The sequence below is a fragment of the Sus scrofa genome, chromosome 6, assembly GCF_054392235.1.
Source record: "Sus scrofa isolate SSC_HxYL_T2T_F1_AM1 chromosome 6, Sscrofa_HxYL_maternal_Yorkshire_Landrace_v2.0, whole genome shotgun sequence".
In the NCBI taxonomy this organism is placed as follows: Eukaryota; Metazoa; Chordata; class Mammalia; order Artiodactyla; family Suidae; genus Sus; species Sus scrofa.
In genome coordinates, this window is record NC_139388.1 from 87859207 (window position 1) to 87874292 (window position 15086).

Below are 15086 nucleotides of genomic sequence, written 5' to 3' on the forward strand. Positions count from 1 at the left end.
TGAAGCCACGAGAGGCTAAATCACCTGACAAGTTAATAAGTGATGACCTTGGGACTTATATCCAGAGGTCCATTTGACTCAGAGGACCATGCGCCCGACCTTTACACAGTACCGCCTTGGACTGTGTAAACTGTGAACACTGTGAAGAAATAGAAAAATGCATATATGGGAGTTCCTATTGTGGCTCAGCAGGTTAAGAATCTGACTTGTATCCACGAGGATGTGGGTTTGATCCCTGGCCTCACTCATTCGGTTAAGGATCTGGCATTGCTGTGGCTGCGGTGTAGGCCGGCAGCTGCAGTTCTGATTCGACCCCTAGCCTGGGAGCTTCCATGTGCCGTGGGTGTGACCCTAAAAAGAAAAAAAAAAGAAAGAAAAATGTACTATGAAACAGTGTTGAGGGAAAAAATCCTCTACAGTGATTATGTTAATGTAAGAATGTTGGCATCAATATTAGGTTTGGAATTTTATAAGCAGCAGGCAATTTAGGATGCTGGGAAAATATGTGGGGCTGCTAAAGTTTAGATATTTCGGCTTCTTTTTTTTTTTTTTTTTTTGCTTTTTAGGGCTGCACCAGCGGCATATGGAAGTTCCCAGGCTAGGGGTCTAATCAGAGCTACAACTGCAGGCCTACACCACAGCCACAGCAACACGGGATCCGAGCCATACCTGCGACCCACACCACAACTCACAGCAATGCCAGATTCTTAACCCACTGAGTGAGTCCAGGGATTGAACCTGCAACCTCATGGTTCCTAGTCAGATTCGTTTCCACTGCGCTACCACTGGAACTCCAATTTCTGCTTCATTTTTGTGGTAGAGATGATGAAACATAGAACACCTGAGTGAGGGGGTGAGTACAGGTGAGAGGGCCCTTCTGGTTCTAATATTTCATTTTCTAGGTGAACAGCGAAGTACAGCTGCATTTCCTCATCACTGAGAAAAGACTAGAAATCTAACCACATGCATCTCCTGCTTCAAGCTTCTCTGTTACTTCACGTTGCCTATAGCAATGGTTCTCAACCTTGGCTGCCTACTGGAATCACATGAGCAACTTTGAAAACTGCTGATGTTCAGGTCCACTTCCAGAGGTTTTTTTTTTTTTTTTTTTTTTTTTTGTCTTTTAGGGCCGCACCCAGGGCATATGGAGGTTCCCAAGCTAGGGGTCGAATCGGAGCTACAGCTGCCGGCCTACACCACAGCCACAGCAATGCCAGATCCGAGCTGCATCTGCAACCTATACCACAGCTCATGGCAACACCAGATCCTTAACCCACTAAGCAAAGCCAGGGTTTGAACCTGCCACCTCGTGAATACTACTCAGATTTGTTTCCACTGAGCCACGACGGGAACTCCCCAGAGATTCTTGTTTAATTGGTATGCTTGCAGCTTTGGCATTAGAAGTTTTAAATTTAATCCCATGATTCCAATACGCAGAAACATTTATTTGAAAACTATTGGCCTTTCCAATAAAGGTCTACCTCCTTCCCTTGGCATAGAAGGCCTTCTCTGATTTCTTCCATAAGCTTCTGTATATCCCTATTTTTCATCTATTTTCTCCAAGCCAGTTACAATGTCCTCAAACATGCTACGGTCTACTATTTACATTTCCGTGCCTTTGTATGTTATTTCCTCGGGCCGGAAGTCCTTTCTTCTTTCTCATCTATCTGGAAAACTCCATTCATCTTCAATAGCATGGTGGCCAGTCTCTAAGATGGCCCCTTTTGATCTCCACCTTCTTGTATTCACGCTCTTACAGGGTCCCCTCCCTCATGGACGAGGCCTGACCGGTGTGCTAAGATGATATTGTGGATGTGACAGTGTATGACTTCCAAGGATGGGTCATAAAAAGACACTGCAGCTCCCACCTTACCCTCTCTTGCAGTTGCTTTGGGAGAAGCCCCTGCCATGTCTTCAGCAGCCCTGTGGAGAGCTCCACGTGATAAGGAACTGAGGCCTCCTGCCAACAGCCACGTGCAGGAGCCAGCTTGGAAGTGGATCCTCCCATCCTTGTCAAGCCTTCAGATGACAGAAATCCCAGCTGACAACTTGACAGCAATCTCATGAGAGATCTTAAGCCAGAACCACCCAGCTAAGCCATCCCAGAATTCCTGAGCCACAAAATGTGAAATGTTGTTCTAAGCTGCTAAATGTGGGGGTAATTTATTATACAGCAATAAATAACTAATGCAAATACCAAGCTTAAGTCTACGATACTTCGTGCAGCCTTTTTAGCCTCTCTCCTCTGCTGAAGTTGAACTGACCCCCTTGTGGCACTTCTGAGCCTGATGCATCCCCTGTGATAGCACTCATCACAAGGAGCCCACCTGTGACTTGCCTTTCTTGCTCTCTGGACTCAGTCCCAGGAGGACAGGGCCAGCTATAGTGCAGGCTTCAGTAAGTGCTTATAGAATGAATGAGCACACAGGAAAACGGCCATTTGAGTCTAGCCTGGGTTATTTCCCTATAAAAACTCCAAGCTATGGTGGCTGGAAATTATCGATGTCATGGTGAATGGGTCCTGAAGATTTTCTTTTTTTCCTTCTTTTGTCTTTTTAGGGCCATACCCATGTCATATGGAGGTTCCCAGGCTACAGGTCTAATTGGATCTGCAGCTGCTGGCCTACGCCACAGCCACAGCCACACCAGATCCAAGCCGCAACTGCAACCTACACCTCAGCTCATGGCAACGCTGGATCCTTAACTTACTGAGAGAGGCCAGGGATCAAACATGCAACCTCACAGTTCCTAGTTGGATTTGTTTCCCCTGCACCGCGATGGGAACTCCGGATTTTCTTAATAATGCAACAAAACCCTGGGACCCATGGATGTATCTAAAATACTAGACTGAAGTCAGATGATCTGGATGTTAATTCAAGTCTGCCAACTACCTGATGAATTTCTCTGAGCTTCGGTTTCCTCTTGGACCAAAAGACTCTCTTCCAATTCTAAAATTTAATGATTTTATATTTTCAGCAAGAAATTACTCCTGATCCATAAAAGAAGGGAAAATAGGCTAATAGTGTTAAATCATAGCAAGGATTCTCAAACTTGGCTGCTTATCAGTAATATCCCTGGAGTTTCTCTCTTTCACACACACACACTGGAGTTTCTCTCTCTCCCTCTCACACACACACACAGTCCCCACCTTATACCTTCTGAATCAGCTTCTTCAGGTCTCTGGAGACATGGCCAGAGCATCTGTATTTTTATATAGTTCCAAAGTGATTCTGATGTGCGTCTAAAGCTGAAAATCATGAGTCTACAATATGTAGGTCAGAGACTTACAAGTTTTTTTTGGCCAGCTGGTTGGCTCTATAGTTTACAGAGTACAGTATTAATGGATTTATTCTCTAAACTGTTAACTTATATGTGGTGGATGGATGGATGGATAGATGGAACTAGTCTGCTTCCACTGCTAGAAAGACAATTGAAGAGTTCCCGTTATGGCTCAGTGGTTAATGAACCCAACTAGTATCCATGAGGACACAGGTTTGATCCCTGGCCTCGCTCAGTGGGTTAAGGATCTGGGGTTGCCGTGAGATGTGGCGTAGGTCGCAGACGCGGCTTGGATCCTGAGTTGCTGTGGCTGTGGTCTAGATTGGCAGCTGTAACTCTGATTCGACCCCTACGGAACCTCCATATACTGCGGGTGTGGCCCTAAAAAGACAAAAAGAAAAAGAAAGGCAATTCAAGGTGTACTGTCAGAACTCAGTCAGGTCTTCAACAGAAAGGACTCTTCGTATGACTTAACTGCTTGGGACATTTACTAGGGTATTTTAGCCTACATAAGGTAAAGAATCTGCTTTCTTTTTGTTATATAGGAATGAACAGGAATTAAGAGCACTGATTTTGGAACCCAAAAGCTTAGGTTCCTGGCTCCAGCACTTACATGCTGGATGACTGCGGCCTGGCTAGCAAACCTTTCTGAGCCTCACTTTCCTGATCTGCTGTATGGGGTAATGTGCACTTCCTTAAAGGAATGCTGTTAGGATTAAATGATATAATGTATGTAAAACACTTAGCACATAGTCTCTGGCACAGAACAGGTGCTCATCAAGTAGTAGCACACTAGGGCCAAAACAAAATGTGGCACCTTTATTATTAATAGCAACATATATTTGTCTAGTGCTTTGCAAATTACAAAGTGCTCTTACCTCTTACATTGAAGCCCTCCCCCCCCCCCCAAGAAATCCTGAAGTGGGCAAAGCAGGCATTAGCGACCCCATTTTACAGAAAAAGAGTGAGAGGCTCTGAAGGGCTCACTGGCTCTAGATCAAATGGCAAAAAAAAAAAAAAAAAAAAAAAAGTGTCAGTGTCTGGATTCAGACCTGGGTGTGATTCCACGAAAATGAATAATTATTATGCACACTTGGCAGGCTGAGCATCTAGGGACCATCTGGCTTAGCAGGCTGAGGAGGACTGTATTTCTGAGCAGCTTCTTTTTTTAGATGAAAGCAAGATGGGAAAAATAAGCTGGCAAACTACTTCCTCTCGTTTTCAACATTGGTGTGATTTGTGCTCAGTTTTGCCCTCTTTTTAACTCTCAAATGCTGCATGTCCATGATTTTCTGTTCATTCCACCTGCCCTTGGCTGCTCTGTCACTGGCTCTGCCCTGGGCCCCACAGCTGGGATCTGGGAACACCCACCCCCCACACGCACCCCCAAAAAGGAAGCAGGGGCAGCTGGAGATATCAGAGGGCTGGGCGAACACCAGCTGTTCCCATGTCTGGCTGAGGAACAAGAAGCCTGCTGATGGGGGAACGGGGGGAGGGGACAGTGATCCCTGCTCCCCGTGTCAGTCAACAGGAGGACGCTTTTCCCATCCAACAGATGGGTCCTGCTCCTGGAATAATGTAATGAAGTGCAATACTAAATATGGCACAGAATCCATGTCTCTTGGGGAGCAGGAGGCCAGGAGATCAAATGTTCGCTGAATCTAATCAAGAAGGCTCTCGCAGATGAGGTGGGCCTAAAGGAACAGTGGCGTTTGGATTTACAGAAAGGAAGTGGGCATGCATATTCGTTTGGGGGATGAGTGAGCAAATTAAGGAAACTGTGGAAAAAGAATGAATGGTAGGAAGCAGAGGACAGGAGAGGCAGGGCAAGAGAAGACAAAATGAGAAGAGATGCAGTTCTACAGGGAAAAGGGAGTCCTGTAGATTCTTGACAACTCAGTGACAGAGACTCGACCACCCCCCACATCCCAACTGACAGATAGGGAAACCAAAGTCACAAGAGAAAAGCATGAACACAGGTCCCTGAAGGAGGGAGAATGATGAGAGTAAAGAGAAGAACCTGGGGCTCCAGACAATCAGTTTGGTCCTCTTTCCATTAGACCACTCTTCCAGGCTGGTATTTTGTTACAAAAGTAGTGTTGCAGGCAGATCTGGCAGCAGAATGCAATGGAAAAGAGAAGTTCAAGTAGGAGACTGTAAAAATTATTCCAGGGCTGAGGTGATGGAGGGACCAGACTCAAGTGAAAAGGAAAGGATGGGCTGGGCATTGAGCACCAAAGAGATGGAAGAAACAAGAGCACTCAGTAGGAATCGGATACGGAAGCCAGGGAGAGAGCTATGCGGAGGAAATGTGCAGGCCAGCCTCAGGCCTGGGAGTTTCTCCTGAGGTCACAGGGCACTCTAATCCCCTGACCCCAGAGTCAAGGGCAGCAGACAAAAATTCATACAATTGGACTCTACGACAGCTTCCCTAACCCCAGGTCCTCGTCCCTTTGGTCAAATTCTACACAGACCTCCTCTGAGTCTCCAAGTCCACATTAAGTAGCTCCCATGATGGCTTAGTGGGTTAAGAACCTCATAGTGTCTGTGAGGGTGCGGCTTCAAGCCCTGACCTTGTCCAGTGTGTTAAGGATCCAGCAGTGCCGCAAGCTGTGTTGTAGGTCGCAGATGCAGCTCGGATCTGGTGTGACTGTGGCTGCAGCTCTGATTCAAGCCCTAGCCCAGGAACTTCCATATGCCGCAGGTGTGGACATAAAAAGAAAAAAATTTAAAAAAGCAAAAATGAAAAACATTTTAGGACCTTCGGTTTACATCTGGAGTTTAAATGTGTGTGTTTGGACGACGGGGTGTGAAATTGAAACCCAGACCAGAAGCTAAGTGTGTGGACGCTCCCTGGTGAAAAGCACCTACAGAGCCAGAACTGTGGTGCGGATTTTGATCTTTGGTGGGAGAGCCAGGAGATCAGAGCAAGGCGGATGGAAAATCTGTCTCTGTTCATTTAGCTCCACCCTCGCGCAACGGTAGTGGCTGAGTGGCAGTTAGCAGGCTTCCTGTGAGGGGAGCTAACTGAAACTGAAAAGCCTGGAATGGCAATTAAACCAAGTCCATCTGGGGCCACTCGGCCCAAGGGCAGATTCTATCTAACCTTATGGTTAGGCAGGGAGGACCAAATAAAACAATACTAGTAATGGCTAATGTTTATTAAGCCCTTAATACAGACACTGTGCTAAGGGCTTAACATGCATTACTTCATTTAATGATTACAACCACAAATTTTACCAACGAGGAAGGGGAAGCTCCCAGAAGTTAGTAAATTAGCATAAAGTCACAAGGCTAAGAGTGCTGGAGTTGTCTGATTTCAGACCATGTTCTTCATTCCTGAACAGCTTTCCTCATCTGTCCAATCAACAGAGCGCCTGGCCACAGTTCTTGGCAAAGCTCAGTTCTCGCTCCTGAACCCACTGCTCAGGAGCACTAAGGATGTCACTGAATCTCAATACAAGTCATACAGAAATTCCTAGAGATACTGACCTCCTCAATTCAAACTCATGAAATTACATTCTTCATAACCTGACAGTTTAAAGAGACAGGGAAGGCCTAAGACCAAGTGTGTCTATTAAGCCATACGGCCCAGTGATTAAGAGCTTGGACTTTGATGCTCAAATTCCAGTTTTGCCAAATTCTTCCTTGTGAGAGCTTGATTAAATTGCTTCCCTAAGGCTCTGCTTCCTCACTCATAAAATTAGGCTAATGCCACCTGACCTCACAGGCTTACTGTGAGCAGCAAATAAGATGATGCATGTAAAGCACTGAGCACAGTCCAGGACACACAGTAAGGGCACGATAAATATTAGCTCTTACCACCACCACCATCATCATCATCATCATCGCCATTTTCCGTACAGCTGTGCCCAGGGACACTTGGCCTCTGCATCTGGCTGTGAAGGAACAGAAAGTGGCTTTCCTTCTGAGGCTAAGTCCCAGGTACACAGAATGACTTCTCCTATCTCTCTGTCACTTTACAGGCCTAGGGATAGTGGTGCCCCAGAAGAAAAAAGGGGTGGATAAAGACGCCCACAAGGCCAAGACAAGTTGAAGTCCGTACAGCTGTGCAGACTTGAAACTGACATTTCAAGAGCCTAGTATTCTTCTTGAAGAGGGGCAAGCAGGACAGGTGTATCAGGACACACACCAGAGTGGGGACTGGGGACTGTTGAGAGCAGAACAAGAACCTAATCAGCCTTAGTCTGACATGTTCAGGAAGTGGAAGGGATGAGGAATCTCACTGCATCCTGTATTTACTTCTGTCCTTAACTGATGCACCACTGTGTGCACAGGAAGTTCACAATATATCACGAGAATGCCTCCATGGGTACGGTCCTATAATTGCATGGGGAACCAGAAGATGCAAGTGAAACCCAAGACATCTTCTTTGCTTTTGGAAAGGATTCACTAGAATGCAATTTATCAGCACATATCAATTGATATGCAGATTACATTGCATATCTAAAGGCTCTTTGATTCCCAAGAGCCTAACCAAAAATCAGGACAAAAGACCAAAGGCCTGTGATGCCCCCGCTCTGAGCAGTTAAAGGAAGGACTACAAAGTCTAAGCACTACTGGCAGTGCATTCGAGTTGCAGGACAGTCCCTCAGGCCTGTTCTCAGTGACTACTTAGCTTTACTTAAGACAGCTGTAAATAATGTGGCTGATCAGAAGTTATAAATTTGAAGTGAACAGGAAGAGCTGCTAGGGGCTGGCACATGCAAGGCAATGAAGAGTAATGGCTGGCAGGCTGACCACAAGGGAAAAAACACAAACCATGAAAAGCAATGAAAAGAACTAAGAGGCCAGCAGTTGGGGCCATGCAGTACAGCTATCCGCATCTTCACAGACCAGAGGGCACCATTGCTCTGGCATCAGACCTGGTTACAGATGTTTTTGCTCTCTGGGACGGTAGGGGATGTTAGGAATGGCAGGAGGACTTGCTTTGCCAATGCTCCGTCAATGGAAACAATGAAGGTCCACCTCTAGGCAGGAGCTTCAAGAGCCAAGCAGGTGCTTCCTCCTGCTCTCTTCCTGCTCCACCATGGCCAGTGGCAACAATTCCAGGTAGCTCTGCCAGCCTGGGTTCCCAAGTGAGGATAAAAATGACGCAGAGCAGGGCCTCCAGCTGACCCACAGAGGACATGTAGCATCAGTAGGAAATAAACTTTTATTGCTTTCTGGGATTGCTTATTACTACCACATTCTCTAGTCTATCCTGATTAAAAGAAATATCCTACAAAATTAAATGAGGTCAGATCACAATTAAGAAGTGTGTGCATTATCTTTTGGGCAAATTACCATTCAAAATAATCAAGCAGTTCCCACTGTGGTGCAGCAGAAACGAATCCAACTAGGAACCATGAGGTTGCGTGTTTGATCCCTGGCCTCGCTCAATGGGTTAAGGATCTGGCGTTGCCATGAGCTATGGTGTAGGTGGCAGATGAGGCTCGGATCTGGTGTTGCTGTGGCTGTGGTGTAGGCTGGCAGCTGTAGCTCCGATTTGACCCCTGGGAACTTCCATATGCTGCAGGTGCAGCCCTGGGGGGAAAAAAAAAAAAAGTCAATATGACAATTTGTGACATAAAGGATAACTGTCAATGGGGAAAATTCATCTATTCCAGTGACGCTGGATGAATGAGTCATTATCGAACACAGACTGAATGGAGGAGATGGACCCAGCTTCTGAACAACTTCTTTCTCTAGGAAGGTTCCAGGACTTTACAAAATATACCTGCATTATTTATGAGTCTAATGTAGAACTTGGGTCTCCTAGGCTAATGCTGTCAGTGCTTCTCAGCATCTGCAGAACCAGCCCAGGCACAAAGAGATGGCTTCTACCGGTTCTGTGAATGCCAAGGGGCTCTGGTCCCCATCTAGGGGTTGGAAGGCCTGATTATCTATCTGTATTCGCTCTCATAGAAGGAAACACATAATACATTCTTGAGTAAAACAGCAAGCCAACAACTTCAAAATGTACGGTCTTACTAAATGTACATGGAACATTCACAAAATCGACCTCATACTGGGCCAACAAGCAAGTTTCAGGACAAAAACCATGTGGGTCGTTTTCTCTGACCAAGAGCAATTAAGCAAGAAAACAACAGCTAGAGGGTAACTAGAAAAATCTCTTATGTTTGGAAAGTAGGAAACATACTTTTAAATAACCCACGCAGTATACATTCTTTCACTTCATCCTCCTGTCTATTTACAATGCAGATCCTCACTTCAGAAATGCAGGAATCGAGACTGGAAAGAGAACATGATTTGGTCAAATTTACCCAGTTAGCAGTGGTGGAGCCTGGACTCAAAACCAGACCACAGGAGTTCCCATCATGGCACAGCAGAAATGAATCCGACTAGGAACCATGAGGTTGTGGGTTCGATCCCTGGGCTCACTCAGTGGGTTAAGGATCCGGTGTTGCCATGAGCTGTGGTGTGGGTTGCAGATGTGGCTCAGATCCCACATTGCTGTGGCTGTAGTGTAGGCAGGCAGCTGCAGCTCTGATTAGACTCCTAGCCTGGCAACCTCCATATGCTGAGGGTACGGCCCTAAAAAGACAAAAAACAAAAAAAAAAAAAAAACAAAAAAACAAAAACAACAGACCACAGAGCTCTAGAGACCAGGCCTTAATTATATTCTCCTTGTGCTTTGCCTCCCGGGAACCCACAAATCTCTGAGAGTAAATCCACAGCCTCAAAGGATCTGGTGTTTCACCTCTGAGAAAGAACAGCTGTTGGGGATGGGAGATGTAGTCCCAGCCTGCTTTGGCGACAATGACCTTGGACCTGTTGTGCAGAGATGCATTTCCCTCTTGCTCTTGCCTCCTCCGGGGTTCCATACTTGGACTGAGGTGAGATGTCTAGAGTAGAGGAGGGGGTGTTTCACGTTGATGTTCCCAGACAGCTTCCAACGAGATCCCTAGGAAGACCTCCTCTCCTTTTAAAGTTTTTTTCCCCCCACATGGGCATAAGTGGTAAGTGATCAAAGAAAGACAGAAGGAAAAGTTACTTCCAGATGGCTCCCCATCTTGCTGTGAGGCAGATTAAAGACAGAGAATATTCCAACATATCGTTAGGCAAACATGAGTATTAATATCATTCATATTATAAATGGAACAGAATGGAAATTCAATCTATATCTTGACTTAAATTGGAGGCGAGGCCCTCAGAGCCAGAAAACAGACAACTACAGCACCCTGTTGGAAGCTGACAATATCTCAGGTAAAAGGCAGGACCAAAGTGTTCCTAAGCTTCTCTCTAGGGATGGCCTGTGAATTTGAACCGACCAAACTCCCTCCCTTTTGTGGTGAGGGCCTGTTCAAATGGCTACTTAACACTGTTATTCTGCCTTCTCCATCTCAGCCTACTTGTGTTGTTTCCTGTCGAGTTACATTTTCAGCAAAACTCTGAGATATCCAGAGTTTTTAAGATACCCTCTGTCCCTCAGCCGCTCTCCCTCTGCTATCAGGTCAAAGCTGTTTGCCCCTTCCATGGGCTCCCAAGTATAGCTTCATCCTGACTAAATGCCTGGGGCTATGTTTCATGCCATAAGGGGCTTGAAAATAGATAGAAAAATCTGATGGTGGTCCCCATCCTAGAAAGCTACCTTAAGTCCTCAGAACTCACCAAGCGGCCCTGGGGAGGGAGAAGGCAGAGAGGTAGGAAGAGAGTGTCAGGTGGGCTAGAGGGCCCCAAGGTGGGAAATTTCCCTCCATCCTGTGGCTTCATTTCTTCCACACTGGCCCAAGGTGAGGAGTCGGCTGGCTGGGTTGATAGGGCTCATCGTGCTCAGCTTGGGGCTTGGGCCTCCCCAGCCCCATCCCACTGCTTGTTCCCCACACCATCGGGGCTCAGTCCCCAGAAAGTCAGTTTCCCAAATCAGTAAGTGATCCAAGTCCCAACATGAGTTTAAGATTAAATTACCCAGTCATCCAATCAACAGTGCAATTACACCCTCTCAATCTATGAAGAAGGAGCGTGAGGACCACTTTCTAATAGAAGGCCATGGGTGTTGCTGGGCAGCCCCCGTGTGCCTATAGGTTGGGCAGATGCTGTGGGGCCCCTGGGGTGAGTGATGGTCCAATGCCTTCAATGAGGTTGTTCCATTGATCATAGTTCTCTTTGAGGTCTGAATGAGAAAAAGAAACAGAAGGATTAGGTCAACTGTCATAAGGTTAGATCAAAGGGCAGCTCCTATGGATTTAGTGGGTCTCCTCTAGAGAGAGAAGGACCTGAGATACTAAAAGGACTAGTCATGGTGGTTGTGGTGGTGATGGCAGCAATGATAACGACCGTTTTCCCAGTGCCACTTATAAAAATGTGCTTCTTAAATGATTTGCTTAACCCATCACAACTCACTAATGATAACAGTAACAGAAAGTCACATTTGTTGAAGGATAATTCATACTAGGGACTTTGCTAAACATGCATTGTTTCATTTAATTTTCATAATATTCCTGTGTGTTAAGGACTATACTGGCCCTATTTTACCATTGAGGAAAACTGAGGCTCAGGGAAGCTACCCAATTCATCCAAGGTCATAATAGCTGGTAGGTGTAGAGAACAGAATTCAAACCCTGGTCCAAAGGAGTGAGAAAGTGGAAAGCCCACTTCTGAGGATGCTGCTGAGCAATAAGAGATCCTTCACACGCCAGTCCGTGGATGTGGATCCAGGGCCACCTCAGTGAAGAACGGAAGCGTAAGGACAGCGACATCATGAAGCAACACAACCCCAGGCGTGATTCAGGAGAGGGGCCCTGGGACCACTGGCAGATGGTAATGACATGGCAAGAACAGTCAGAAACCCAAGGCCTCGGGCTGAGGGAGTGGGACACAGCTGAGAAGGCAAATGGGGTTTTTGTCCAAAACAAACAAAACCCGGGACAGAACGCATCGACCACTCTCCTTCATCTTTAGATCCTCGGGACCCTGCCAAGAACCTGGCATGGCACAGGTCCTCAACAAACAAGTGCTACATGTTCATTAACTCAGAAATCACTGAGCACACCACCATGTGCCCCGGGTTGTTCTCGGTGCCAAAAAATACAGCCACAGACAAACAGAGTTCACAATCTAGGAGAGAGAGGTGACAACAGACAAAACAGAGTACATAGGATATGAAAAGATGAGAAGTACTGTGGGAAAAAAGAGCTAGACAGAGGCAGTGGTGGTGGCATGGGGGCAGGGGTGAGGGGAGGAAGGGGCAGCACACGTCTTAAAAAGGGTGGTCAATGGGAGTCCCACCGGGAAAGTGAACTGTGAGCAAAAACTTGAAGGAGTTGGGACTGAGCCCTGAGACTCCATGGGAAGAATGTTCTAGGCAGCAGGAATAGCAGTGCAAAGGCCTGAAGCGGGAGTGTGCCTGGGGTGTGGAGGCTTGTGCAGCGACAGTGACGTAGGCCAGGGGCAGAGCCGCAGGAAGAGGAGGGCAGGAGGGATGCTAGGCGCTGGCTTTGACTCTCAGAGAAATGAGGAGCCACTGGAGGATTTGAACAGAGGAGCAACAAGATCTGAGTCACTTTTTGAAAGGATCCTTCTGGCTGCTTGATTAAGAAAGGACTGTGGGAGTTCCCGTCGTGGCGCAGTGGAAACAAATCTGACTAGGAACCTGAGGTTGCGGGTTCCATCCCTGGCCTTGCTCAGTGGGTTAAGGATTTGGCGTTGCTGTGAGCTGTGGTGTAGGTCACAGAGGTGGCTCGGATCTGGCATTGCTGTGGCTCTGTCGTAGGCTGGAGGCTACAGCTCCGATTCGATCCCCAGCCTGGGAACCTCCATATGCTGTGAGTGTGGCCTTAAAAAGACAAAAGGACAAAAAAAAAAAAAAAAAGAAAAAGAAAAAAGAAAGGGCTGTGTAGGGAGTCAAGGGTGGCAGTAGGGAGACTAGTCAGGAAGCTCAGTAACTTAGGTGAGAGCTGAGTTGGACAGGATGGGGGTTGTGGAGGTGGTGACACGTGATTACTTGCCTTTTTTTTAAAACTTTTTTATTACTCAATGAATTTATTACATTTATAGTTGTTGATTACTTTCCATTTGTATTTTGAAGGTAGAGCCAATAGGATTTCTTCTTGGGTAGAAGCCCAAGGAGAAAAGCTGAGTAGTGGGTTAAATAAATCTGATGTTCAGGGGAGGGATCAAACCGGAGAAATAAACTGGAGAACAGTCAGCATGGAGATGGTATTTAAAGCCATGAGACTGGACGACTTGAGGGGCTACAGGGAGAGAAGAGGTCCGAGCACTGAGCCCTAGAAGCAGCAACAGAGACAGAGGAGGGGCAGACACTGAGAGAGGAGAAAATTCGCAGTGGGGTGTCTTGGAGTCAAGACAGGGCTTCTCAGAGGCACACATAGCCAACTCTGTCAGAAGCTGCTGAGAGTTGCAGTGAGATGAGGAATGAGAAGTGACCACCGGGGAGTTCCCATTGCGGCGTGGCAGAAACAAATCCGACTAGGAACCACAAGGTTGCAGGTTCAATTCCTGGCCTCGCTCAGTGGGTTAAGGATCCAGCATTGCCATGAGCAGTGGTGTAGGTTGCAGATGCGGCTCGGATCTGACGTGGCTATGGCCGTAGTGTAGGCTGGCAGTGTAGCTCTGATTAGACCTGTAGCCTGGGAATCTCCATATCCCACAGGTGTGGTCCTAAAAAGACAAAAAAAAAAAAAAAAAAAAGTGACCACTGGACCTATCGTGAAGATCACTGTGACCTTGACAAAGGCAGTTTTCATGGAGGACTGGGATGCAAAAGCCTGACTGGAGTAGGTTCAAGAGAGATTGGGAAGCTAAGAAGGAGAGAACGGGAAGATTCTTTACAGGAGTTCTGCTAAAAGGGTGGTAACTGGGGGATGAAGTGTGGGTCAAGACACATTTTCTTGGAGGTCCCGTCGTGGCGCAGCGGTTAACGAATCCAACTAGGAACCATGAGGTTGCAGGTTTGATCCCTGGCCTTGCTCAATGGGTTAATGATCCAGAGTTGTCGTGAGCTGTGGTGTGGGTCGCAGACACGGCTCAGATCCTGAGTTGCTGTGGCTCTGGCATAGGCCAGCGGCTATAGCTCCGATTTGACCCCTAGCCTGGGAACCTCCATATGCTGCAGGAGTGGCCCAAGAAATGGCAAAAAGACAAAGACACATTTTCTTTTTTGGCCATACCCATGGCATGTGGAAGTTCCCAGGCCAGGGATCAAACCTGACAACACCAGATCCTGCTGCTGCACCACAAAAGAACCCCATGAGACAGATTTTTTAAAGAGACATTTCATTGAAGTGAAAACCAGTAGAGAGAGAAAAATGGACAATCTAAGGTAAAGAAGAAAAAACTACTAGCACAATCATCTTGAGCAGAACAAGGAGGGTGAAACCTAGTGCCCAGGTGGAGGGGCTGGCCTCAGTAGACAGACGAGTAGGAAACTCTAGCAACCGGACAGAAAGCTGGGTGTACGCAGGAAGGCAGTGAGACGCGGTGCTGGGCACTGGTGGACTGACCGCTTCCGTGTGCTTGGCGAAGCGGGAGGCAAAGGTAATCAGCTGAGAGACGGGAGAGGGAAGGTAGGTGTTAGAGGTTTGAAGAGAAAGAAGAAGGTGTGAAAGGGTCTCCTAGGAGAGTGGGAGGGAGGATGAGGAGGTGGAGACAGGAGCCGCTTGTAGGTAGTATGAAAGGAGCACCAAGCTTCCTAAAAGAAGGTAACGCTACCCCTGTGTCAGCGGGGCCTATGCTTGGAGGTATTTTTGAGGATCGGAGATTATGTTTCAGGAGTGGCAAGAGGGTTCAGCTAAGCCACCTATTTTAGCTTTCCATGTGACAAT

General features: G+C 46.9%; 1 protein-coding gene across 21 annotated transcripts in view; it reads right to left on the bottom strand.

Moving 5' to 3' along the window:
• Positions 1-8437: 8437 nt before the first annotated feature.
• Positions 8438-15086, bottom strand: part of PAFAH2 (platelet activating factor acetylhydrolase 2) — a 33281-nt gene continuing 26632 nt past the window's right edge. For all 21 annotated transcript variants that reach the window (XM_084963404.1, XM_084963394.1, XM_084963407.1 and 18 more), the window contains one exon: positions 8438-11416. In XM_084963404.1, coding sequence (XP_084819530.1) covers positions 11322-11416 — 95 coding nt within the window. In that variant the 3' untranslated portion in view covers positions 8438-11321. The remainder of the gene's footprint in view (positions 11417-15086) is intronic.